The sequence below is a fragment of the Rhopilema esculentum genome, chromosome 6 (assembly GCF_057945365.1).
Source record: "Rhopilema esculentum isolate cy_ngs chromosome 6, ASM5794536v1, whole genome shotgun sequence".
Taxonomy (NCBI): domain Eukaryota; kingdom Metazoa; phylum Cnidaria; class Scyphozoa; order Rhizostomeae; family Rhizostomatidae; genus Rhopilema; species Rhopilema esculentum.
The window spans coordinates 9,285,609-9,311,696 of record NC_142820.1 but is presented as its reverse complement, the minus strand read 5'-3'; the positions used below and the strand labels follow the sequence as shown (position 1 = coordinate 9,311,696).

Here is a 26,088-nt window from a genome sequence, read left to right as displayed (position 1 = left end):
AATTGTTTAAAACAGCCGAAAATGGTCTATAGCTTCACACCAGTTACCAGTTTCAGTCAATTCTCGATCTATCTTCAGTTCACGCCTATAGAAAAGGCTTAACTGTCCCCCTTTCCCATAAACAATGTTAGAAACACATCTCAGACAAGGCATCCTTATTTTAAAAAATACAGGTTACATTTGAATAGTGTATTCCGACGGGAGATATTCCAATCTGGTCAGGGGAAAAGAGAAAGGAAAAAAGGCTGTTGGTGTCCCAGTGTATTAAAAAGATTCACAAGAAGAGATCGAGTGTGTGACCTTGATAATTAAGAAGATACTATGCGTGTCTTAGATATTTTAACATGTTTTGGGGATCATGGCATTGGCACTACACACTTTTGGCATGTTGAATAGTTAACTTTATCAAACTTTCAGATCTTGGAACATCAGCTTTGATGATGAAAATGTAACCAAAAACGAATAATTTTTGTTTTTTTACACATAATACAGTTATAGGAAAATGAAAATTCTATGATAAATCAGATTCATTTAGATTTACCTTCTTTAGAATTAGGCAATGCAACTTGCAACAAAATTCCAGATTTCCCTCGACAATTTAAAACTCAAAATCTTAGAAACTAAAAACTGCTTAAAAAAGCAAACAGAAACAATGCCAAAACAGTTAATACTTTGAAAACATTAAAATTGCTCTAAAATGATTTTATAAGAATGTGTTACATTGTTACTGAATAAAACTAGAGATAAGCCAGGAAATAATTGTTAGATCAACACTTTTTAACTATAAAAATACCATTACAAAAATTTTCATTTTTAACTTCGAGTGTAAGTTTAGGAGCATTAAAATTTTTCTCAGAGCAGCATGTGAATGTTTATATGCAAGCATTATTACTGTTTTTGAAATTAGTTCCTTTCAATCCAAGCTTCAAAAGAATGCTGATAAAAAATTGTCATATATCAAGATTTCTGTACAATTTTACCAAATTGTCAATAATTTGTCAATATTTCAGGAATTTTTTAGCAATTTATCAATAGTTAAAACAGAAACTTAAATGTTACCTATCATTTGCCCTATATCTTCACTTCAGCTGTAAAAACTCTCATTAGTTGGTCTGCTGCCATTCCTGGTGTAATAATCTCATTCATAACTTGATTTTCAATCACTGAGACACTTTCCTTTACTTTTGGATGTGACCTAAAACGATCCATTATATTGTCTCTAATGTGATTCCACATCCAGACCTTATATTGATTTCTCCTATTTAATTCAAGTTCACCAGCATTCACCATTATCTGGTGATAATCTTGCATAATTTCCCATGCCTTGTCTAAACCAGTTTGCGTCAAGGCAGAAACCCTTCGCACCTGGAACATAGGAAGTATAGATAAATATGTAGAAGGCAGGCTGCCAAGGGATAAAAATCAACAAATGATCAGCAAAATGATAACTTATCCTGCAGTGCTTTTTTACTATGATCATCACCAGTTCAAAAGCTAGAACTAATATAGATGGGAAAAACAAAACACTTTATCCTATTTATTATATCAGTTGCCTCTGATTCACTTGTTGGAAGATATCACCATCCTATAGACATGGCAAGTGACGTTCATTTGGCATATCAATTTCTGACTTTAATTTGACAAGAAACGTATGATTTATTGCATGATATGTAGTTAATCAGAGATAAATTAACATCAGGGGTGATTGCTAGCAAATAGTGATAGAGGATTTTGTCACTTGGGCGTGGGAATTCTATTATTTTCTTGAATGCCTCAAGTCCACCAAAAAGGTTTTTGATTTTTCCTTAAAGTGAGATTTGGGCATCAGCTTTCAATCATTGTCACAAAAAGGCTATTCTTAGTAACATACAGAGAAATTTTTTTCATAAAATCTTTAAATTAAATCTAGTTCTGTAAATGTTTCAAATATTGCAAATCACTGTACTAGCTGTGGTCACTAATGGTATTGGGTCTATGTCAACATAACCAGAAAACAATTTCTGTAAAAAACTTGAAATCACAATAAAAAGTTTCAGATTTGATTGCATTTTCGATTAAAAGATTCCAGCTTTTTAGGTTGGCAGACTGGAAAAAGATCAATGAAATTATCATGAAAGAATCAACTAACATCAACGAACAGGTATCACATGTATACATACATACATAAGATCATAGAATCCTTCAGATTGTAGACAGCACAGAATACTTCTCAATACTTGCAGTTTTCTGCCTTGATGTCCTGATATTAAAAATTGCAGGACCACATTATGCTTATTATATTGAAAATGCTTCTTTCAATATACTTACTAGAGGATTCCACAGTGGATGATGTCTGTGAAGAAGTTTAAGTGCACTTGTATACTCTGCCTGAATTTTTCTTGCAGGAGCTTCAAAGTCTCCATCTGCTTTGTTGACTAGAATGAGGTCAGCAACTTCAACTATTCCTTTCTTGATACCTTGCAGCTCATCACCTCCTGCTGGTGGAATTATCAATACAAACATGTCAACCATATCTTTCACAGCATATTCTGACTGTCCAACTCCCATAGTTTCGACAAGAATAATATTGTAGCCAGCCCCTTCACAGAGGACAATTGCTTCATTAGTACTTCTTGTAACACCACCTAGAATTGAAAATGATATAATTTGAAATTTAATACAAGTATTTACAAGAAGAAATTGGACATCGCATCCACAGTGGGAACGTTGATTTGTTCTGGAATGACCAAAACATGATTGTCAAGTGAAAATTATTGGATCAACAGCTTTATACCAGACAAACTCAATTTGACACCGACCAGGAACTGCTTTACAATTTTTTCAAAGCACTTTCTTTGCAATGTGGCTGCAAAAAACAAGAGATTTTTAAAAATTGCTTTTCATGCATGGCTATCATTTAGCTCCACAAAATTAACCTTGAGTTCAAAAGTTCAAAACTTGGTGATAGCTAAATGTGGCTAGCGATAATGTTTGGAGAAACTGGTTAAATCGGTTTCAAATCCAGGCAAAGCAATCTAATAGCAAATATAACTCAACAACCACTTTTGGATAACTCAAAACTGTAAGCCTGCGTGCAAACTTTACTTTCCGTTGCGAAGGAGAGCCAGGACGGAAAGTAGAGGAGCCTCAAATAATTTGCAAGTTTGGATGATGCATTAATTTGCCAGGACTTTACAATGTTCTATTGATATAAAAGTACAGATACCAAAAGCACCTTTTTTAGATTTTCAGTTCCTTGCTGAAAGGTTTTCGACACTAACAGGCCACCAAAGGGGAACTAATCATTCTCTAAAATATTTTCAAGCCCCAGTGTAGTTGCTGCTTGTGTTGTCTGGACCTTAGCAGTGAAAGTGAAACAAAAGTGATGAATTGAAGGAAGCAGTGCCTGAAGGAATCAATGCCAAGACAATTTATAATATTCACTTTTTTGTTTTGTTGTTATAAACCCTTTCTTCCACTTGTAATATGATAATCTGGTAATCTAGACAATAACTTTCTACATGCTTACAAAGAAAAATATCAGGCCATGAATGTCACTGGCCAAAAGATTCAAGAACATGATGTTGTGCAACAGATGAAAGCATTAACGTTTTTGGGAGTCACAATTGATGATAAACTGACATTCAATGAGCATATAAACAACGCTTGTAAAAAGGCAAGTCAGAGAGTAGGAGTTTTGATTAGACTCAAAACCTAATACCAATGGATGCTAAAGTAGTGTTGTATAAAACAGCAATTCTACCACCCACACATATTGCAGACTGGTAATTCACTAGCCTGCATTGCAGACCATATTCAGAATATGGTCTGCGACGCAGGCTAGCATTATCTTCTGCAGATCATCAGATTGTAGAAAACTTGAAAGAACTCAAAAGAGATCTTTAAGAGAAATGTTTTGTGATTAACAAAGTAGTTACGAATCACTGTTAGAAAAATCAAATCTATCCATACTTTCGTACAACAAACTATATTGCAAGATATTGCTATTCTCATGTACAAGGTCAAAAACAACTTAGCCCAAAGCCTCTCCAATGCCGGATTTAATGTACCAAGATGTAGAACTGTGATGTATGGGAAACATTTCATAATATACACTTCGATAAATTCGATAAACCAACTACGGCATTGTGTTAGATTTGGTTTTGCAACAGAAACTTTTTGAGATTTGGGCAGTCTTTCTCCAAATAATCTAGGCCTATGTATCCCCAAAATGGGATAAAAAGTTAAGAAAATGCTTCAACTTATGAAGAATAACCACGAAAACATAAGACTCTTGCGATTTTCCTGTTTATAAGTTTCAAATAAAGTTGATTACAACAATGTAAACACTACATTTTTTGACAAAACTGCGTAACATTCAAGTAAAAGCCATATTGTTCTCGTTGTTGATGATTAATTTTTGCTTTGAGATAGCATTTTTTTCTTAAAAGCCCGGAAATTAGTATTTCTCATGTTTTTATAGCCATGTTTTAGCTTATGTTCCAAGGTTTAGCTTCATTTTACATGACAACATAATTTCTGATAACGATTCAAACCTATTACTTCTCATTTTGCAGTTCCCTCAGAAATGACCTTTTGTACCTTGGTATCATAAACCTCTTTGGCCTGGCAACCCTTGGTAAATTTGTTAATCTTCTTGTACGGAAAAAGCTGCAATCATTCAGCAGCCAACAATTGATGCAATATCGCGAACCCTGTTTGCTATATTTTAGCAGAAAGCAATTTGTAAGCGCTTCTCTTCCCTCAGTTCTTGATTTTCAAGAACTCCCATGTTTACGTCTCTAGGCCTATAGAAATTTTATGGTCAAAGTTTTTTCAATTAATTAGAAAACATAAAGGGCTGTGAAACATCAACAATGTCTTGTAAAAATTTCATGGAAATAGCTCCCGTACTTTTTTAACGAGAAGATTTTAAAAAAGTCTTTCCAAATTTGTTACATGAAATGATGTTGAAATTTTGAAATTTGTCCCAATACTTTTTAAACAAAAGTGTACTTAGGGCCTATGATTTGGTCATAACTGCACTCGGACATTAGAAATAGTAAAAATAATGGGATATTCAAAAGAAACTTAAGAAAAATTTCGGATTTGTCAGTAATGACCAGCACGGAGAACTGTAATTACCATTTTTGTTAACAATAACTTTTGAACTAGGGTACTTTTAATAACATAGTTGTAAAATTTTAAAATTGTTTTAAATTTTGAATTGTAAAAGTGATATTCTATTTGTATATAAAGTGTCCCTAATTAGCAAGTATGCTAAATTTATTTGACACAGAAATAAAAGTTAATGATGTAATGATGATGATGATGATTATTATTATGATCATGATAATGATGGTGGTTTCTCTAGGTACAGTCCAGGTTGGAAAACTTGTATGCTTTTGCTGATGTGTCTTTGCAACCGAAGGCATATTATCAGCTGCTACCTGCGAGGGGAAGCATTTGAGTTGTGAGCAATGATGCATTTTATATACATAACTATAGTATAAAAAAGTAAATGACTTCATTGGTATTTTTTGTTCAAAAGGTCCGAGGTGCAAGCACAAGAAGTCCAGCAAAGCTGCAAGCATATGCAAGTTTTCCAGCCTTGGGTACAATCAACTTTTCTTGAGGTCAGATAAAATTGAGGCCTGAAGTAATAACCTTTCAATTAAGCTTTGTAACAAACTGTTTGTACAGTTACATGTTTTTGCTTAATTCTTGCATAATTATCAACAAGGGCAACTAAATCAATAGCCTGAGCAAAGCTAAATTACAGGATAACCTTACCAAGTGTTCCTGAAGATGGTGATGGCCTTATATATGCATTTGGATCTCTTGACAGCTCTGTCATTCTGGTTCTATCTCCAAGCAGTGATCCTCCAGTTTTTGCTGATGATGGATCAACTGCTAGAACAGCAACTTTATGGTTCAATGATGTCAAATACTTTCCAAGGTTTTCAATCAAAGTACTCTTGCCTGCACCAGGAGGCCCAGTAAGCCCTATTCTGAAGGATGCCTTTTGCTTGACGTTTGCATGTGTAGCTCCTCCTCGCAAACGCTTTAAAGTTCTACTTAACAGATTCTCAGATATAAGTCTCTTTTCTAGTTTTGTTGATTCAACAAGTGTTATTGCATGGGCCAAAGCAGAGCGTTTTCCACTAATGATGTCGTTGTATATTGTATCTACACTTGCATTGGAGTATCGAATAAAACGCTTTTGGAAAGCAATGTTTTGGGCTCCAAGATTGCAAAAACTGCTGCACATCCTGAAACTTGCTCGCTGGTTCAGCATACTTAAAATTTTGATGAAAATCTACCACAAAAAATCTGGTTCCCTTTAACCTTTCATTGATGAAAAAGACGCACCTTGGTTTATGGTATGACCCTACAGGTATCTGTTTCTCCTCTTTTCCGTAAATGGTAATTCAGATAAAAAATTAAGTTTAACGTAAGCTGTTATCTTTAAATTGGAATCTTCTGACCGTATTATTGCCTGTAAAATCTTCTTTCGATTGCCTTAACGTGAAGTTCCAACCGAACCTGTCCAACTTCAACAGGGGTTGTTGGTGCTGTTAATGATTCAATTCAATTCAATTTAATACATTCTTTTGATTACAGGTTATATAATTACTAAATTACTTACAATTAAAAAGCTTGCATATGTAATTACACTGAATTGCGAAATATTACAACATTAAGACAAATTTTATGATGAAGATTTAACTAAGTTTCGAAAGAGGGTACAGAATTCAAAAATAAAAGAAAGGAGAAGAAAAATGATAAAAGAAAGTAATGGGGGGGGCGGGGGGGGGGAGGCAGTAATGGAAAAGGAAAAACGAATAATGCCAAAGATCAATAAAGTATGTGCTCATTAATTTAGGAATCACCAAGTCTTTTCGAGAACTATTTTCCAACTAGTGTCAGTTTTGAATCCACTTTTTCAAGGCTTTGATAAAATTATGTTTAATTTTAAACTTTGATAAAATTATGGACATTTTTTACAAATTTATTCTTACTGTAGGCTGTGATAAAAAGCCAGACGTTGCTTGTCTTTTTTGTACAGATATTGTGTACAGATGAAACTGGCTTAAAATAATCCCAAAGAGTTGTGTCATTTTTGTTCTGCGTAACATCAAATATGAGTTTTGCCAAGCTTGCCATTTGTTTGTTATCCATGAGATGGGAACCGTTGAATGTACAAGATCCAAACACGCCCCCTTGATACACCAGCGATATATCATATTTTTTCCCGAAACATATGTGGTTTACAGGTTATTAGTTCGTTAATCAGTCAAGCCGAAAGGTGCTCGTGAATTCATCAAATGGAAAATTGAAATGATGTGCTTCTTTGAATTGTCCTAAAGAATTTCCGCTATACAAGTTACTTGTCAAAATGGTAAGAACTGCCTGAATTTTAAACCCGAAAATTTACTCGGACCAAACATATCTCAGATCTAAAGTGAGGATATTTTTACCATCTGGGGGTCTGCAAACTTGCCCTCAAATAAAGGATGGTTCACCCAACTTTTCTGCAAATGGGACCTGGAAACCCCCCCCCCCCCCCCCCCGAGTAACATCCAGCAACGTACCTGTCCGTCATGGCAAGACACACTAAATTTTGAACGGTTAAACAATCTATTTACCTTACGTCCTACAATACCTTTGCTGTTAAACTTCAGCTTTTTGTTAGAAAAGTTATTTTGAAAATTTGAATGATTTTGTAGACACAGCAAGGATATCTCTATTTGATGTTCACGTGAGTAGTAGCCTGAGATCAGGCTCTCGGGGTGGAGGAGGATCCGAGGTTGCCTGCAGCACTTCCAATCATACTTCTTTTTCAAAGACAGTACCTTCTCCCCCTCACCTTTAAGATGACCTCAGAGAATTCAAATAGTTTCTGCAAACCACAGTTTTTCTAATTTCTAAATGTTTTTTCATACTACTTTAACAAAGATTGTGTAGTTTATCAGTCACTGGCAATTTCAAATTTTCAACAAACAGTCACCTTGCTTTTTGGTTCAAGGAAATTGTAGTTTTAGAATACTGGTCTCTTTGGTGGACCAGATATTCTTATATTCTGAATGAAAAAGTTAGCGAAATTTGACTGATATTCCCCTACCTTCACATATCCTTAGCTTAGCCTAAAAAATGTTTTGCATTATGTGATACAAACTGTTTGTAGTGTAGCTTTCCACAAGAGTGAGTCTTTAACTCACCACTGAATCCCAAAAATTTATTATTCTATCTTGTTATTAGTGTGTAAGAACCCCTCCCCATGCATGCCAATTTGCTGACACACCATAATAAGTAGGTAAATGCAGTTGCCCATAATAATCATCATTAGCAATTTCAATTTCTCTCACAGAGCATGTGACAAAAAGATAAACAAGCAAAATTTTGATATTAAATTTTATGGAAATTTTCAGTTCATGTGATCAAGACCTTGGCCTTTCCTTCTTTCCCTTGAAGAGTGCCAATAGAGACACATTTGCTACTTTGACAACTTTAAATCGTACACCAGGAATATCACCAACAGCATGTCCAGATCGTCCAAAACCAGAGACAAGAACTTCATCATTTTCCTCAATGTAGTTCAAGCAACCATCATTTGGCACAAATGCTGTAATTTTTTTTCCGTTTTTGATGAGCTGGACACGAACACATTTACGGATAGCAGAGTTAGGCTGTTTTGCCTCTACACCACTAAAAAGAAACAATATTTTTCAATTAGCCATAATGTCATCTATAAAATAATTTTAAAACAATAATGGCTTTTCTGACAAAATTGCAAGTTCTGAAATTGACATGGTAACATCAAGTGTTCACACAGACAAGAACTACTGGTATTTAAGAACTACTGGTATTTAAGAACTACTGGTATATAAAAGAACTACTGGTATATAAGAACTACTGGTACACAAAACCCTTATATAAGCATTATTGTTCAATCTTAATCATTGCCATGTTTCCTGTAACAAATTTTAGGCGAAATCACTTTATGAAATAAAGCATTCATTCAACCCAGTTATATCATAATTTTTACTTGACTCAAATGATTCCGGCATGTATAACAGCTTTCTATAAATATATAATTCACTGTTCTTTTGACTTATTTTTATCTCAGTTGTGCATGTGAGGATTTTCACAATCCAGGGATGCTATATTGTGTTGAGTTTTAACTTTGATCAATTAGCAAATAAGTTTATTGACTCCATTGCGGAAACATAGCATACTGAAGCAATTTTCTTCTGGGACACTTTATAAACATTAGATTATGGCCGAAAGTTAGCAGAAAAAAAAAATTTGATTGCTATTCTTATTTTCAAGCAACCAGCAACAGCTTATCTCTCACTTAGTTAAAGAGTCCACAAGAGAAAACAAACTCTTTCAGTCTACACAAGTCTTAGGCATTTTAGTTGTTGCAAAAACCTTGTGACCATTCTCTCTTGCAACATATTCTGCTTAGTCTTTGCCAGAACATGCTGTTTTATTATATCCACTTATTGCTTACAAATGCATACCAAGCTTCACAACTGCACCAATATCCATATCCTTTTTGATTGGTAGAAACGTAATTGTTTTGAATGAACAAAAGCATGACCCTAGCACTATAGACCACACAAGGCCTCACATGGAAAACAGTTGGTTATGGTCTGATTTATCTTACTTTAAATTTTGATGAAACATTGCCAATATGCAGCACTTCTCCTGACTAAACTTTTTTGCCAGTCAAGAAATAAGCATAAAAATTTGATCACTTTCTTATCAATAAATAGAGTTGAATTTTAGCAACAGCAATAATCATGTGGTTAATCCTTTTGCTTATAAAAATTCACAGCAACTTGCTCAGGGATAGTACTCTATGATGGCTCTTCATTCTGATTGGTTATTTGTGCAATAAACCAACAATGATACATGATTTTTGTGGCAATGAAAAAAGATTCTGAGAACAACGGGGGACAGATTACCTTTAAAGCTTGAATACAGCCCATATAACATAATAATGACTGTTTGTTACAAGGTGGCCAGTAAGACATTTGACTCGTCCTACTGGTGAATAAAGGAACAGTTTGGTCTATGAGTGTCTTAGCACAAACCACTTCATAGTGGAGAACCACTAATGGATGTGACTCTGACCTCAACTTTAAGTGCAATCACAACAGAAATATATACATATAAAATGAATCACTGTGAAAATGCGAGAATTGCTTGCTACCATAACTTGTTCCACAAAAGTCTAAAGTCTTTCTAGCCAGGTTTTTGCCTTCAATCTTGTAAATGCAGGCAGCACAATGAGTAACTACACATCTAGACTTATAATATATCTGATAGACTCCATAATTAAAGAGGTACCCAAATCTTGGTGACAACATTACTTCAAATGAAAGAGAATTTAAAAAAAATGAACAAGTCTTCAAAAAAATGACTTCAGATAATTTATGTGAATAATCTAAATTACAACTTACACTTTTTCAAGAACAATTCCCTTTGCATGTGAAGCACCTCCAAAGGGGTTGGCTTTCAAGGCTGTTCCTAAATGTGCCTTTTTGTAGTCTTTATCATGCCAACGCTGTTCACGCCTGTGATTGCGGAGTTTGCGAGCGGTTCTCAATCCACGTGGCTTTCCTAAAATTTTGAAAATATAAACAAATATTTCGACATGCAAGCAGTATAGAAACACCTTAAAACTGCATTATCTGGGTGGATGTAACAGCTTTAATTGTAAAATCAAATAAAGTTTTTTTATTATGAGTCTTGCAATGGTAATCAGTGTAAAAACTGTAGTTACATTATAATTGACATTCAGGCATTAATTTTATGATCTTGTCATGATCCTGATAAGAAATCTTCTTTGGCTTCACCAAGCCAATACCAATTAAACAAGAAAAGTGTGCCACAGATTTATGCCAGCCTATGACTACATGTTGCCAAAAGATATGGGGTGGTTGCACTAACCAAACATTTTTTATTACAAAGAAAGATTTAATTTTGAATAAGGCCAGTATTGTTAAAATCTCTGGTAAACCATGAGACACTAGTTTGGCTCAACCTCAGCACTCCCAAATTGCACCTTAATCAAACTCAGCTTGTTTACACTGACAAACAAATTTGATGTATCTGTTCCCTATTTGAATGAAAAGATTGTAGGTTTCATATAAGAGTTGGAGAAGTTTTGAAATGCCACACATATTTGTTATAAGAAACTAAGGTCCAATGCTGGTAGGCAGTTTCTAAAATTTTCTGGCCTTTTGCTATCAAAAGTTTCTAACATGATTCTTAAATTTCTTAGGTGATGAATTTTTTAAACATGCTTCAAGGTAAAGTAGATAGTTCACTCACATTCAGAGATAAACAAAGTGATCAGGAATTTTGTTTTCCTAGAATGACTAACTTTGTTGAAATCTGTAAACAGTTAAGCTCATTGAACTTCATCAATGACAACTTTAAGTCAAAACAAACTTTTAAATGGAAACTTCTTGAGTGTGCAATTTACTGAGAATGAAATGCAAACTGCATCTCTAGTGTAGTGATGCAATATACAGTGATGTTCAATGACAAGACTGTTTCAAATGTCAACTCGGGAAATTAAAACTCCAAATTATAAAAGTGTCCATTTTTTCAATTTGGGTAGGGTTGTTTCTTAACTTTCGAAAAATTGCCCCGTTTCTTATAACCTGCTTCTTATAAAAAAATGAGTGTACTTGTAATAACTGTACAGTTTCTACATGTGATATATACGAGACTTGGTGGCCAGTTCATCTGCTTTATGGCATTTATGCAGGCCTACTGGTGAATAAAGTCCCATTTGATCTATGAGGCCTTAGCACAAACCATCGAAGAGTGGAAAGAACCACTAATGGATGTGACTCTGACCTCAAAAACAGGTAGAAATTCACTACAAAAGGTTATCGAGCTATAACTCAAGTTCTACAGATTATTATTCTTATAACTGTAATTCCTTGCATTTCCTTAAAATAGATTTAAGCAAAATGTGCACGTGCAAAGACGCTCGTGCCTAGGCCGTGCGATCGAGTCGGTATTGCGAACATTATTAGTTAAAAACTCAAGAATATTTCAATTAACAGGAGAATAAACTACCTTTATGCCTTTCAAATGTTAATAGTGTCCTTGAAACATTATTTAAAAGTTAGAACAACGCGGGAAGTGGAAAAACACAGGAATCTGGGCTGACATTAACTTACCCATTTTGGACGTAGAAAGATAGAACTTAGAAAGGAACAACGAGGCGGCGGGGAGACCGTAGAATGATTTCTCCCATCATGCACTGGCGAGTCTCGTCTCCATGAAGAGATTGCTTGCAAATGGTTGCAGATAAAGATGAAATTTCTCACGGTCATGTAGTGGTTCTGACGTTTAATGTCCTTATTCTCGAAGCATTTAACCTAAATTAAGCAGACAATACATCTGCAATTGTAGTTGCCACTAGCTTGAAGATGAAGAGGCAGAATATCTTGAATTGCAGCTTCTCAAACTGGTATGCATTGTTTAGACGATGCTCTATCGACAGTAGGATAATAAAACTTCCAGTAGAATTCATTGAATATCTGCTTGCAGATGGAGTTGTTTTACCCGGTTCGGATGAAGATGAATTGATTGAGACAGCAAAAAACATAGACCTTGATGATGAAGGGAGCTCTGACTCTTGGAGTGATGATGAAGAATATGAAATTTCTGTTCCAAAATTTTGCAATCTGGAAAAGGACATTAAAAATGCGATTACAGCTTTAGGAGGTTCCGTTTTCCCTAAACTTAACTGGAGTGCTCCAAGAGATGCATCGTGGATAAGCCCGGATGGGACATTGAAATGTAGATCGTTCCAAGATATATGTCTTTTGTTGAAAAGCTCAGACTTTATTGCTTATGACCTCACAAAAGCATTTGAATGCTGTGAGGATTCGACTGTCAGCCAGTCAAAAGACAAATTCGAACTTGTCTTAAGAAGGTGGATTGAAATATCGCCAGCTATGGAATTCAGATGCTTTGTCAAAAGAAACCAGTTAATTGCTATATCACAAAGGGATTACACAAATTTCTATGATTTTGTTGTTGTATCAAAGGAACAAATTCACAAAGATATCACTAATTTCTTTCAAACAAAAATACAGTCCAAATTTATGGATGATGATTATGTATTTGATGTATACAGATATAGAGAAGGATGTGTGCAACTTATTGACATAAATCCATTCTCAAAAGTCACTGATGGATTGCTGTTCTCTTGGCAAGAGATAAATGACATATCCTTTAATCATTCAGACAGTAATTCTGAAACACAGGGTGAAATGAGAGTTATCATAAGCAAAGAAAATATTCAGCCAAGTCCATATTTGTCTTACAGCATGCCAAGAGATATTGATGACATTGCCTCAGGAGGGGATACAAACAAACTAGTAGAGTTCTTAAAAGAGAGAAATTCATGAACTTGAAAGTCTAGAATAAAACTTTATTACATGCTACAAACAGTTAACTCTGTAGTCTTATTAAATTGCTTTAACAAAGTTTTAGTTGTCACTAAAATTACCCGATTACAATATCCTAGCACTAGCACAACATATACATCTACCTTCTCATTCTTATTGCACCCACAGTGCAACTATCTATAAGAGATACTAAAAGAAAATTATACAAAATGTTCTGGCTCGTTGTCAAGTGTGCAATGTCATAAGTAACTGTGATAGTTTTAAGTACTGGTAAGTAATATAGGATTGAATTATTTGTCAAGGCCCCTTTTTTGAATGAGAAAATATCATTAATTTTCATATTTTACTTGTGTTTGACATGTTTTACAGCATTGAATGGGACTTTTTGGCAGTCTGTGAATAGAGGCCCCATCCCTGTGTTTTCTTTAAGACCCCAGCTGCCTCTGTTATGCCACTGGGTAAACTCAGTCACGCTTCTGGGTAAACCACTACATAGGGACCAAGAATCTTGTCCCAAAAAGAAAAATTTTGAGACAGAAAAGTTCGGGATACAAAGAGAAAATTAAGTTGCAGGCACCTAAAATATCCAAAAGACCAGAACTTCAGTTTGAGATGTATGAAAGTTCAAGATAGAGGGTATTCAAGATACAGAGAGTTGACTTCATTGCTATTCTCTATTTTTCAAATGTATACTTTTACAATGAAAGATTCTTTATTGTAATAATCAATTGTGTCAAGTTCAATAAACATTTCCAGGCTTATGATCTTTAGATCCTATTGTAACCTTTCCATCAACAATTTTTACATTTATTCCAAGCTTCTCTATATCTTCGGTGTTTGCCAATCCTTGTCTCTCTAATTGCAAAATCACGTTCTGATTTTCTGGATTGTTTTCGCACAGGTTTCTGATAGCAAATACTGCCCATTGAGCAATGTCTGATTACTCACTAAGGAAAAACTGTTAGAAAAATGTGTTCCAGCAGAGCACTAAAGCCACTTTGATGTCAGCACAATAAACCCTGAAAATGCTGTTTTATTAGGCAATCAATGTTGTTTCATAACAGGATAAGCATCATTTATTGTTGTCATAATATATTCTTAAAAAATAGTATAAAATAGCTCTGTCCTGAGCTGAAATAAAAAATTAATGAAAATACAAAATCAATCATTTGCTTTAAATCACATTCATCCTTATTCTAAAGACTACTTATATACACTCTGATGGCATCATTTTATTTCCTAAAAAACGCACCAGTTGTCCCATACTTCAATGGAACAGCTCTAGAAAAGTGAAGTTTGTTCATCCGACAATCTTAAAAAAGTAGGAGCATGAAAATTGTGCTTTGTAGTAAAACCTTATATACAGTAGAACCTCAAATATTTGATTTGGTACTATTTACTGCAGCCAATTTTTTCTTATACAGGCACCACAGAGCGTTGAGAAAAGTGGGGGGGGGGGGAGTCTAAAAAAGTGGGAGCTAAAACCGAAAAGAAAGTGGCTTGACTGGTGATTCATTGGTAATTTTTTGGCATTTTTTGCTTCTCTGCAGTGCCTGTTGTAGAACTGGGCAAGACCTGTCAGGATTGGGATGGAACCAGGGCACATGGTGATTAAGACAAACTTAAAAGGATACAAGGGTTTTCATCATCAATCTTGCAACTATCTAGAACATTATGAATGCCATCCAATGCTCTGACCTGCAACAATAGAAAACAGAGTAAACAATGAAATAAAAGATTTAACATTTCATTGTTACCCTAAAATTCCCTGTTGAGAAAGTTTATTTTGAAAACCACAGATTGCAACAGTACACATAGGTTAATATCAGCATACTTATTACTCTGATTCGTCTTTATAAACATGCAGAGCCAGGACTAGCACTATGGAAAACATTTGGGGACCGGGCAGTACAACTGAGATCAGTAAATCATTGCCACCATCGGCGAATTGAGCCAATCGCAGCTTCACTGAAAAATGAGATTTAAAGCCATTTTTACAGAAAATATATCATGCTCATCTTGTCAGCGAATGTTGAATCTTACATACTCCCCATTACAGCCTCCCCATTACAGCCTCCCCCTTACAGCCTCCCCCTTTCAGCCCACCCCCTTACAGTACAGACTCCTCTAGAAAAATTCAGTTTTAATGGCCCTGCATACTGCCATTACGAAGAACTAATATTTTCCATAATAATCTACATCTCTTATAATACCTTGCATACCTGATCTTGATTAGCCTTATTCTTAAAGCATAAATTCCCAATCAAGCGAACAATGTCTCTTTTTACACCAAATGTCCCATCTCTGTGTGGTTCTTTGCTATTACGAGTGTCTGTCTTGAATTTTGATAGATGCTTTAGATAGGCTGAAATCAAAGGGGTAAGTTGTGAGAAAACAAAGGAAATGTGCAAACGGAAGAATATTGGTGTTAAATTAAATGTTAACATGCTAACAAACTATAACCATCAAAAATAGAAAAATGCTCAAGCGAATTCTGTTTTTGTTGTGCAAAAGTGAATAACAGCTGGATGATTTTCTGTCAATGCTTTGAATAAATTGCAACATATTTAAACAAAGCTTTGTTCAAAAATAAATACAGCTTAATGTGTATATGAACCAAACCAAACCCTAATTAATTCCTGGCAACATGTATAACACAGACTATAAGAAATAATAAAGATATGCGTTTCAATTGCTAGATTTTATGAGCTTCTGCAAAACTACTATTTATTTTGATATGTGTAGATAAGGAACACCGCAACGCGCTGTAAACAAGCAACGATAAACAAACGTAAATCAACTATGACTACTATTTTGTCCCGGCATACAGGGCTTCATCAGAGCAATAGAGATGAAGCCCCGTCTGCTGGGGCGAAATATTATCCATAGTTAATTTACGTTTGTTTATTGTTATTTGTTTTCGACACGTTGCGGTGTTCCTTACTTGCTTTTGATGGCTGACAATGGCAGTATAATGTACCATGCAGCCCCCGTACCCATTTATCCTGAATGTTTTATATAGGTCCGACTACAATAATGTCACGCACATGCATTCTTCATTCAGTTAGTATCGATTTTTAATTTAAATTTCCATAGAGCCCATGACACAGCTCGGCATCATTAGCATAGACACAAGTGTGACCTAAACGGTAGTCAGTATGATATGTTCTCAGATTAGCCATAGCAATTCAAATTTTATTTCAGAGAATGAACAAAACTTACAAATGGCACAGTCAACAAGCCCTTCATCTGTACAAGTATCAATGTACTTCGGATGACTTGTTGCATCACAAAGGATTTGCAGAAGAAGCAGAACCAATTCAACCAGCTGAAGTAAAGAAAAAAAAATTGCAAATATGATCAATCGATTTGATAATATATTTAAACTTGGAACAAGCAAACAATTTTTGGACTTCTTATTTCCATTGCTGCCCGGAAAATATGGACTTCTTCTTAAGGCGTATAACTTAAGAGTGTCTCTGCATACTTTTTTTCTTTCTTAAGTGAAAGGTTAACAAAAGAACATGAAAAGTACACTATAGTGCAAAAACGTAAAAGACGGGCCGGTTTCCAATAATGAGAAACAACCTTTCCTTTAGATAATGCATGCACTTGAGTTAACATATCAGTATCAGTTGTCCGTCCAAAGGTTTGCATTATGAGCACACATTATTCCATGTATTGCACTTTCACCAGCACTCCATATTAGTTTCTGTAATGTAATTGAGCGGCACAAAAAACTGACAGTCCTCAAGAGTATGAAATACTCGGATGATAATCTTTATCCAGAAACAGATCAAAAATAACCTGAGTGCAAGGAATGAAAGATATCAAATGCAATGCGTTCCAAGTACTTTTGGCAGACATTTTAAAGTGCAAAAGGTTCATGTAATGAAATTCTACTTTTATTGAAGAGTCCTATATGTGTATCATTCATCTTTGATGAAATTATCTTATCAATATCGTGTTGCCCGAGTAAAATTTATCAATTCAAAATATCTTAATAAGTGGGAGCATGATAGTAGAATGAATTTTTAAACAACTGGCTTTACAATTTTTGTATTGCTGTAAAAACAAGTGGAGTTTGAGTCTGCGTTGGATTTTTATATCCTGACATTAAATTACGATTGATATATACGTATGAAGTCTTGAAGTTCACTAGCTACAGGTATGGTCTGTTTTCTACTGTGTGATTAAGTATGGACACATGCTATAGTATCTAGAGCAGAAGGTTCTAAGTTGCGACTCAGTGTTTCTCACGCTTTATGGGATTGTCAGGGAACTGAACAGTCAAATTCATTCGATTGTCAATTTCAAACATGGTATCAAATAGATTTCAGCCAATTGGAACAGGTATGCCAGTTATAAAAAATTGATTCTTAGCTATCATGTTGTTGTACATCAGCGTCATACAATGAATTTATCCAGCATTTAAGATTTACAAAGCCATTGAAAGACTAGATTGTTTCATCTTCAGAAAATTTCCTACCACGGGATTACCTGGAAGGAATGGAAACAATCTACGACTTTGAAAATCTATTTTTTCTTTAACAACATATACAATCACTGCCAAAATCACTTGGAACATCGAACACTTCGCATTGAGCTTTTCTATTTTTAATTTGTTTTTCCGAATACTACTACTTCTGCCCCTCTTCCCCCCACCAAAAAAACAATGTTGAAAGTATAAAAAATATAAAGGAAGCCACAAGAAAAAGCATACTCCATAACCCCTTTTTTCTAAAGTAAATCAACATTGTTCCTAAGCCTTGGCCAAACTGGGCAACATTGTCGGGCAACATTCTCAAATTCCTAATGTTGCTCAAATGTTGTCCAATTTGGCCACCGTGTCGGCCGACAAATTCATCAAGAAATTTGTTGCTCGAATGTTTGAACATGCTCAAACATTTTTCGGCAACATTTGTTGCCCAGCTCTATGTTGTCCAGTTTGGCCACATTGTCGGGCAACAATTCACCTTAATTTCCCATCTGAAAAACCAACTTGCACAGTGATGTATTGCAAAACAGTATGCTCTACTCGATTCAAATAAAATGGCCTGTCAAAATTTAAGCTTTCAAGTTGATTGTACCGAAAAGGAAGAAAACCATGGAGTAGAAGAATAGTTTAGGAAGAATAAAAAGTCTTGTCTGAAACAAGTCCAAATGCAAGCTCTTTGAAAAAACAAATCAGCCAAATGCTACCCGCGTGCTCGACTATAGAGATCTAAGCAACAAAGGTGTTGTGATGTCAAAACAGCTTCCAGTAGCTGCAGCTTGCTTTCTATCTGCCATACTTATCCAAATTTTTGCTCAAATCAAATATGGCGCGGAAAATCACATATCAGATCATATTTGGCACGCTGTTTTGACAACATCATCAAAAGATGCTGCACGACAATGTTGCCCAGTTTGGCCACCATGTTTCGGCGACGAAAAAATTAACAAAATTTCGAGCAATTTTGTCGGGCAACAATGTTGCCCAGTTTGGCCAAGGCTTTAGGGGGACAGGAGGTGGCTGAAATTGCCTTTGAAAACTTTCGTTAGCGTTCCAAGACTTTGGGCAGTGATTGTAGCTACTTATAGATTTTACATTACCGAAACTATCAAAAAAGTGATCAAGCATTTGAATAACTCACTTGGTCAAAGGTTTCCATTTGGGATTCTTCTCCAAATGCAATGACATTCAAATACCTTTTGAACTGCTTTGCCATAAAGGCGATAGTATGCTGCGGGGCAGTGTTTGTACCATCTGGACAAAGAACGGAAAATCAAAATGTGTTGATATATTTTGATGCTAAGAAGAGTTGTGATATTCGGGTAAAATATCCCATTCGATGGACAATAAAAGGAATCTGCTGAAGGCAGTGAGCATTGATTTCATCACTAGGTATATCATCCTTACATTATGCCAGTTTAATCCACCAAAGTGTCCAGTTTATCTGAAACTACCACGGATCAGCAACATTCTCTTGCGATTTGGAAGTTAGATTAAACAGGCCATTACATGAGTATCCTTGGCTGTTAATCCATATATTTTTACAGAACAAGGAAAGCCTTTCTATCCATTCAAAAGGATTGCGTTCCTACCACCCAAAAGAGTTTTGTCTTTATGAGGTTATGCGTTAGTTTGATTATCCCTTAAATGAGTTTATGTGCCAGTGTGATTCTTGTTACGTATGATGCAAAACCTCGGAGGAGTGTCAAACAAGAAGCTTTAAATGTCTTTAAGTGTTTGCTTTTTAAAAGCCATTTTAAAAATAATTGCATACATAAAAGCAAAACTCACCAGAGATGCAAGCGTGAAGAAAATCAAGAAGGACCAATCTAAAATAAAAACAGAAATACAACGTATATTACTTTGAAATACCTTTGATTTGAGATAATTTTTGCTTTGGATTTGTTCATTTTCAGCAACCAAAAGGAAGATTGAATCAAACTGACTCAAAACCTTTCCTTAAATACATCTACAATAATAGATCTCTATTTAAAATTGAAAAAAAATTCTATGATAGAATAGTTTAGTAGCTTAAAAACTCAGAGTTTGTTGCATCGTTTTCGATAAGCACTAGAGATTGACTAAAGTGCTAGGCTACAATATACATCACAAATCAATATTGATCATTAACTGAAAAAAGAAGAACTGAGAAAATGCTTGATAAAGCCACGAAATTAGATAAAACAAAACAATCTACCTTTGCTTATGTTGACCTGCTAGTTGATTGTATAAATCGGGGAACTCTTTTGAAGAAACAGCATGCTGTAAAATCAGTAGCCTAGCAGCAAAGATTTGCAATTCAAATAACATAGTACAGACTAATAACATAGTAAAGACCACATAGTCACAAAATAAATTCATATGGAACTGATGTCCAGACATGAACAAGGAGATTTCCTCTATACAACTGAGCATTTACTCCCGAATTTGAAAAATTGTTAGCTTCATGTTGCTACTCAAGACTGTTCAGCCCTTAAGGTTGATTTTTTCTTACTACGTTCTAAAAATAACTTTTATGGCAAGGAAATTTAACCAGGATCAACAGCTTATTGTTCTTAATTTTGCCTTTATATTATTGAGAACTACAGCTATAAACATCACTGCTTTAACCTAACACTGTTTGTTCAGAGTTTATATGACCTTATAACTTTTATTAAGGACTGAAAATTGGCTCGCTCTTCTTAAGATTCTTAAGTTTTTACAGAGAAACACTTAAAAATATTGTTACTGCGTGTCATAAAAATATTGAGTGTCAGTTTATGGGAAATTGGCTCGAACATTTTAGAACAATTTGCAACTCTGTAAAACTTCTTTCAAAGCAGCCACCACAATGATGCCAAATGTCAATATTTGCTAGTAAAAGGTCTTTGGGCAAAAAGACATATATTTTTAGGCAAGGATGCACAAATTAGAAAAGTTCATTGCAGCTAAATCCAAACAATTTACGTCTGAATTGAATAGAGAGACTTATTTCATTTTTTTCTGAAAAAAGAATGACATAACATATCTGATACAGTAGTTAGTTCTATTTGAGGAGATAACTTTCAAATACTTTCAAATTTGATATTTTCTTGGTTTCGATTCAAGAGAAGAAGTAAACACAGTATGAAAATTTGCAATCTTTGGGATCATTTGTATTTGCCATCAATTTCAAAAAATTAAGTAAAAATTGAAAGGAAGAACGATGAGAGTCTGAAGGTTTTTATTACAATATAGTTTTAACAACAATTTTATTTCCTTCTTTGGTATTGTTTACTTTAAAAGAGCTGCTTAAATTCATCCATGCTTCTCACAAATCATAAAAATAGCCTCTGGCTCCTGTCCATGAAGCAGAATTTCAACTAAGAAATAACAAAAGAGCTCACCCCCATTCAGTGTCAAAGTTCTTGCTAAAGTCAATTATCTGAGCCAGCAGGATAGAAAACTCCTTGGTTCCATTAACCTCTGGACTGAAAAAGAAAATGACATAAACAATTCCGCATTGATTTTACTGTGAATGAAAAATTGGAAACTACTGTTAGGAGGTATGATGTTTCCTTTTTGCTAAATATGTTGTTTTAGCATCCTGGACCCGGCATCCTGGCATCCTGGCATAATCAACAAGAAAATTGTGTGTTTTCAAGGACAATAAATCACAAAGATATATAATGTAATGTTCAGATATGTAGAAAATTTTTGATTTTTAAATTGAACAGTCAGAAAATAGTTTTTAGTTTTCCTTCTCAAGATCAAATATTGAATTAGCTGGGTTTTACAGGAGACATTTCCTCTGTTTTACCTTTCAAGAATGCAATTATAAATCACCATACAAAGAATATTCTTGTGAGGAGCAGATAGTCTTTCCATGAATAATCTGAAAGAGGAGTGGTGTAATTAAGAAAGACAGTACATAATAAAAACTCAACAATCTGGCAAGCCTTGATCTAATCAAAAAACCTTATCATAAAACCTCAGAAAATAAGAAATGTTAAAGATCTTCCTTGTAATTTTATTGCAGGCAATTCAAATTTAAACCTCTAGTATGAATATTCATTTATATCATATAGCAACATGCATAGTTCAAATTTATTAACAGGAACATCAAAAATTTACAAATTTATCAACAGGATGAGCTGAAAACCCCAACATATTTCTAAAAAATTTAGCAACCTTGTTAAGTCAGGAAATATTCTGTTCCATACATGTACTTGACAAGTGCTATTTGCAGCTACAAGATTTCCAATGAATTGGAGTGAAACTGTCTTCGTCACTTCAAGAAGAAAGCTCCATCATAATAAAAAGAAACAAGAATCTTCTATGGGCAAAATATACAGTAGAAGAGAATATTGGCTTATAAATTGAAGGTAACAAACAAGGGAGGACCAACAGGGATTTGCTTTAACCAAGACTTTTATCAAAAAGAAGGCTTATAAACAAGTATAAAGTCACTGGCTACATTATTATCAATTGACCATACCACCCAAGTATTGAATGACATTTCGACTTATCTTTTTGAACTTTAGAATCTGCCTAGCATTACTTAAAACTTGATGAACCAACTCACTTGAAAATGCTAAGGAAAGGCCTTGATCTTCAAGATGGTAATCAAGTTGAAGAATCCCTAGAACTGTTTCCAGTACATCTGGCTGTTTCCTATAAAAATTCAACAAAATGCTGGTATCTAAAATGAATATGTTTTATTGGCATAAATTCAAAATTTTCATATTATGCAGTTGCTAAATTTGAAAAAATCTGATAATGGAACTGATTTTTTGCATAATTGCAATTAATTGCAACCTGTGGTTTGTGATTGGAGATGTCATACAAAAAAGCAAGCTTCCTTATAACCATTTTCTCCTGGCCCTTTTTTAAGAGCCACAACATCCCTGCTTTTAACTAAATGAAAATTCAAATAGTTGTAGCAAGTTACATGAAAGTTCTAAGCTGACTGTTAAAAAAATAATAGAAAATTTATCAAGGTGATGTTTGGGATGACAAGCCCCTTCATCAAGCATGGCAAGCCCTTTCATCAGGCATATAGCTTCACATCCACCTAATTTAAACAGTGAAATTTCGCCCCTTAATACATAATATGGTTATAAAAAGGCGTCCATCTCCAAATTAATTTTCTGTAGGAGATTTTGGGCTTTTCACCCACCAATATCCTGTTGAGTCTGTTTTTTTGTTTGAAAATGAAAATGATGTATGCTCAAGTGTATTGCTATGGTGGTGGTTTTGATAGCCAGAACAAAGAAAATCAAAACAAAAGTCCTCATTTCAACCCTTTTCCATGCTCTAGTTTATTTAAGGCCAATCTAAGAATGGCATTTTGATTGTTGGGGGCCTATTATAGGTTTGTGGTTTTACGGCCTGGACCTTATTTTTATGGGCGGATTTGAAAATGGGTTTTCTGCGGATTGCGCCTTCAGCAAAATGTGCATCTTGCGTCTTTTTGTGTAAATTTGTTACTGTTTATGGCTTCTACAAAGCAGTTGCAGCTTCCAGCTGAGATAACAGTCTCAGCAGGGCTCTTCACTTTTCACAAAAGGGTATTGAAAAGAGCTCTAGGTCCAATTGGAGTAATGTGAGAATGGACAAGCTACACTCAACAATTGCACTCTACAAATGTTGAATGGTATTCAGTGAAATTTCGAGAGCGTTTTAACAGGGCTAATGCACAACCTTAACATGTACAAGCTTCAAAAATTGGTATGGATGATTCCATCTCATATGAACTGTCATAGCCACAAACACTCCCCTGCTCCAGGGCCCACAAAATGGGGGCCTAAAGAATCTTTTGGTAGTTTAATATGGTATCATAGGGTTTTCTTGCACAAGTTTCTTATCAGTGCACAAATACACAACTTGTGCAAGCTTGAAAAATTGAAATAGATGAAATGATATTTAAAACATTAAAAGGGAAGGGATTTTATTATCCAAGAAGGACAAAGAGCAGGAAAAGGCTATTGTACCAAGGAGCTTTTTGCTAGAAACAATTTCAGCATTGATGTCAATGTGCCATACTCTTTTTTTAAGAAATGCTGGGCCAAGACGTGATGAAAATAACAGTTATTCAGCTCCATTTTCATTCACAACTCCCAGCCTTCCTATTTAGTCGCAATATCAAGATTTTGTCCAAACCACTCAATGTGAATGTTCCAATCTGAAGAAAACTCTTTTTCTGTGCAATCGTTAGAGTAACAAAGGTAACCAACTATTACACTCAAAGGTTGCCTAATTTTAAACAACTTGAAAGAAAAACATTAAATAACTTACAAAATCAGTAGCTGGTTTTTCTCACAATTTACACAGGCATTTCTGAAGCATTCCATTGGCCATTGGATTGAATGAATCACATCAACTGATAAAATATTCCTTTCTTTAGAGTCCTTCAGTTTTTCAAAAGCTGTATTCAAATGGGCAACAGCATTTTGTACAACATCTTGCTTCAAGGATGCCCTAAAAATGATTGCACATTAAACCAAGATAACAAACTACATCATGATTGGATTCTAACTGGATTAAAGAATACCTTCACAGAAGGCCTTGCAAGGAGATCATGCACCTCTGTTCATGCCTAGATTCCAGGAGCTTAATTGATGGAGCAGTCTGTTTATGCTGTCTAAAAGCTAACTGCGATGTTAAACAAAATTTTGGTAATGATGATATTTGAGGATGCTCAATCAAGCACCTGGAAAGTTGAAGGTGCTTAGTTTGTCAAATGCCTGCTTCTTGCTTCTCAAAAGGCCTGCTTCACAGCTATACCATCCTAAGGCTGCATTCGGATTCAAAATTATACATGCTTTTTAAATACAAATAATGATTTTCAATGAAGATTTGCTGTTCTTAAGTAAACAATTAAGAAGCTCACAAACTCATATGTAATACATTTGGTAGCCTGAGTGCATCCTAGAGAAAAATTGAAAACTGGAACAACAAATCCACAAAATCTTCAACACAGAGGCCACAAAATTAAATACAATATTAGATACATATTGGAAAGATGTGCATCAGTTCAGCTTAGGTCAGTTTTATTTTAAATTCCACTGGCTACATACACTTGTTGCAAATTAGAAAGAATCCAAGCTCAAAAGTATAAACAATGTTAGAGGAAGTTAACTAATATAAAAACATAACAGAGTAGCAGAGTATAGAGGAGAAACAGTCTAGTATTATTTGAAGGAGGAAACTTCCTCAGTAGTTTATAAACTAATCAACGAGAAAGCACCCCCTAGTAAATTAGATTTTATGTGAGCTTAATTCGGATTGATAAACATTAATAATAATTATCGGATTGATAAACACTAAACGAAATGATATACCTGAAAATATCATCCCTCAGTGAAGCTGCTAGCAACTTGAAATCCATTTTATTTTTCAGATTTCCGTACGCCTGATAATTTCTGTGGATCTTGCATTTTTCCAGATTAATCAGTAGTTTTGCTTGAATTGATCAGACTTTGGTTATAATACACACCGACAGACCGAACTACATGTTTCATTTTCCGCCATGTTGAATTTTGAAAATGGTGCATGTTACAACCTCGTTGTCAGGTCACACAGATTTACATTGCAAATTTTTCAATGACAAAACACTTATTTCTATTAAATTTTCTTCTCCTCTCATTATTTTTAATGGCTACCACATTGCTCTGCGCATTTTTATAGCAAAAGTCCCACCATCACCTTCATTCAATTCTTCACACTTTTGCTTAAATTTCGTTCTTGGAAGCTGTATCCTAAAACCAGTACAATTTCTCATTCTTGACTAGGCTTCCATCTATTTATTATCGAGTGAACAACAGTTCTGTTTTATCTTCATGAATCATCAACATTTCTTGAGCTTGAGGAGTATCAGTCAAAAAACTATTGTATGCATTTTCGATTAATTTTCGGTGCTTATATATACGGTATTTCCTTTGTAGTTCTTCTTAAAAACGACATAATTAAGTTTCTTCGTCCTTTCGTTTGTCCCTGTCATTTTTAGCAAATAATTTCAACAGTAATTTCTTCTCGAGGCAACACTGCTACATAATAAGCATTAAAAATTATAGAAGATCCCAGATGGGGTATCGTGGGAGTATCGTCTTTCTGAAGTCTAATTTAAAGAATGACCCTAAAATCACCCACATTTATCACAACATTTTTTCATAAATAACCGTCATTTGTAGTGATGTATTCAGTTAT

General features: G+C 34.7%; 4 protein-coding genes across 5 annotated transcripts; 1 reads left to right on the top strand and 3 right to left on the bottom strand.

Annotated features, from left to right (window-relative positions):
* Positions 1-408: 408 nt before the first annotated feature.
* Positions 409-6,713, bottom strand: LOC135686788 (methylmalonic aciduria type A protein, mitochondrial). The gene is made up of 3 exons (XM_065203122.2): positions 5,773-6,713; positions 2,308-2,624; positions 409-1,365 (listed from the first exon to the last, which is right to left on the bottom strand). Exons 1-3 carry the CDS (start codon positions 6,275-6,277, stop codon positions 1,072-1,074), a joined length of 1,116 nt encoding a protein of 371 aa, XP_065059194.2. The 5' UTR covers positions 6,278-6,713; the 3' UTR covers positions 409-1,071.
* Positions 6,714-8,380: 1,667 nt separating this feature from the next.
* On the bottom strand, positions 8,381-12,301 carry LOC135686792 (small ribosomal subunit protein uS12). Its single transcript, XM_065203129.2, has 3 exons — positions 12,189-12,301; positions 10,452-10,611; positions 8,381-8,688 (listed from the first exon to the last, which is right to left on the bottom strand). The coding sequence occupies exons 1-3, from the start codon at positions 12,190-12,192 to the stop codon at positions 8,421-8,423; spliced, it is 432 nt and encodes a 143-aa protein (XP_065059201.1). The 5' UTR covers positions 12,193-12,301; the 3' UTR covers positions 8,381-8,420.
* A 139-nt stretch (positions 12,302-12,440) lies between these two features.
* LOC135686789 (translation initiation factor eIF2 assembly protein) lies at positions 12,441-13,427 on the top strand. Its single transcript, XM_065203123.2, has one exon. The coding sequence runs from the start codon at positions 12,441-12,443 to the stop codon at positions 13,425-13,427; it is 987 nt and encodes a 328-aa protein (XP_065059195.2).
* Positions 13,428-14,166: 739 nt separating this feature from the next.
* LOC135686787 (ataxin-10) lies at positions 14,167-26,004 on the bottom strand. 2 transcript variants are annotated; one of them, XM_065203120.2, is made up of 13 exons: positions 25,224-26,004; positions 24,178-24,360; positions 22,466-22,554; positions 22,072-22,171; positions 21,701-21,775; positions 21,288-21,371; positions 20,120-20,200; positions 19,714-19,751; positions 19,064-19,176; positions 16,650-16,755; positions 15,641-15,792; positions 15,062-15,125; positions 14,167-14,363 (listed from the first exon to the last, which is right to left on the bottom strand). In XM_065203120.2, exons 1-13 carry the CDS (start codon positions 25,268-25,270, stop codon positions 14,167-14,169), a joined length of 1,329 nt encoding a protein of 442 aa, XP_065059192.2. In that variant the 5' UTR covers positions 25,271-26,004. The 2 variants fall into 2 exon arrangements, with proteins under 2 accessions (XP_065059192.2, XP_065059193.2); XM_065203121.2 differs by having other exon boundaries at positions 15,650-15,792.
* Between the last annotated feature and the right edge of the window lie 84 nt (positions 26,005-26,088).